Source organism: Penaeus monodon, chromosome 30 (genome assembly GCF_015228065.2).
Source record: "Penaeus monodon isolate SGIC_2016 chromosome 30, NSTDA_Pmon_1, whole genome shotgun sequence".
NCBI classification, from domain to species: Eukaryota; Metazoa; Arthropoda; class Malacostraca; order Decapoda; family Penaeidae; genus Penaeus; species Penaeus monodon.
This window is the reverse complement of record NC_051415.1, coordinates 17,221,154-17,222,486: the sequence shown is the minus strand read 5'-3', so window position 1 is coordinate 17,222,486 and position 1,333 is coordinate 17,221,154. Positions and strand designations below refer to the sequence as shown.

The 1,333-nt window shown below is 41.3% G+C and overlaps 1 protein-coding gene across 1 annotated transcript in view; it reads left to right on the top strand.

Annotated features, from left to right (window-relative positions):
• Positions 1-1,333, top strand: part of LOC119592568 (cytokine receptor-like) — a gene marked incomplete at both ends in the record, with an annotated part of 15,448 nt that overhangs the window by 8,034 nt on the left and 6,081 nt on the right. Inside the window, 3 exon segments of the mRNA XM_037941445.1 lie at positions 241-379; positions 691-768; positions 1,180-1,314. Of these exon segments, the coding sequence (XP_037797373.1) occupies positions 241-379; positions 691-768; positions 1,180-1,314 (352 nt within the window).

Genomic DNA, 1,333 nt, shown 5'->3' with positions numbered 1-1,333 from the left:
ACGTAAAAAAACGGATTCATGCGACATGAGAGTGGATTTTAAAGGCATCCCCAAATCCAAAGAAGAGGAAAACATACATACATATCCAGAAATCCATACTTTAATCATCCAAAAATCCATAAGCCCCTCACCTTCCCAAGAAATTATACATATATACTCTTAAAGAAAATGGCACATCCCCGTCGGAAGATGTACAAAAGTCACACGGGCTTTAACATCACCATACATGCCACATCGCAGCACCCTGGACAACCCCTGAAGTGGGACTCGGGACGTATCAGGTCAAGGTCGAGGAGCTGGTGGTGATGTGGCGCCCTCTGCCCCGCCTCCTGCACAACGGTCCTGGCCTGCGCTATGTGGTCACCTGTGCTGATCTAAGGTGAAAGAACAAGATGACCTCCACGGATTTGGAGCTTGAGTAGTTATGACCTCGCATGTTGAGAATCACTGGCTTGCTAATGGCCTGGGTCACTGAATCTCGCTGGTCGGCCTGGTTGTTTAGTCACACACTATATTTTGATATTACTTATACATCCTTTGTGATCATGTTAAACAGTCTGGGAAAATCATATTCATCGCTGGCAAGGAGGAAATAGAAATGTTCGATAAGTTATACGAACAGAAAATAAGTATTTATAAGTTTAACAATTCACCAAGAATTAATATAAACGCATGGTTTATTAATTGCAGCAACAACAGTATAGCCAACAAAACTGTGACAGAGCCAAGTGCGACCTTCACAAACCTGTATCCGGATCGGCCATACAGGTAATTCTGCTTTATAGAGTTGCATGTATTTGCAGAAAAATGTTTCTACAAACTTATGCAAAATGCACTTATATTGCTGTTATGTATACAGTATTCCTAATCATATAGACACTAATCAAGTTATATGCGAAAGTTGGTGACAGAAAGTAAGCGGAAAGGTATAGTATCTCACATCAAATTAAACTTTGATTGTTAATTAGTCAGCAAATCTTGAAAAGCTTTGGTAAAAAACGTCTTTTTTCGTTTTCATGCAAACTTTTGTCATTAAATTAACAAAAATATTGATAGCAGCAACACGCATCGTACACCAGAAAATAGATCAAAATAACGAAAAAAAAGCTAAACCAGACCACTAACATTCACATAATAACTGCTAAAAGAAACATTCGATCATGACGCATACCTCCCCAGGGTCACGATTCAGGCCCAGAATGACTTGGGTCCAAGTAACGTGACGTCAGAGGTAGTCGTCGGGACGGAACTGCCAGCCGCCCCCCTCCTGCCGGTGGTCGTCTACCACCAGGAGCAAGATCACTATGAACTCAGGTATTCTGAGAGAATTATG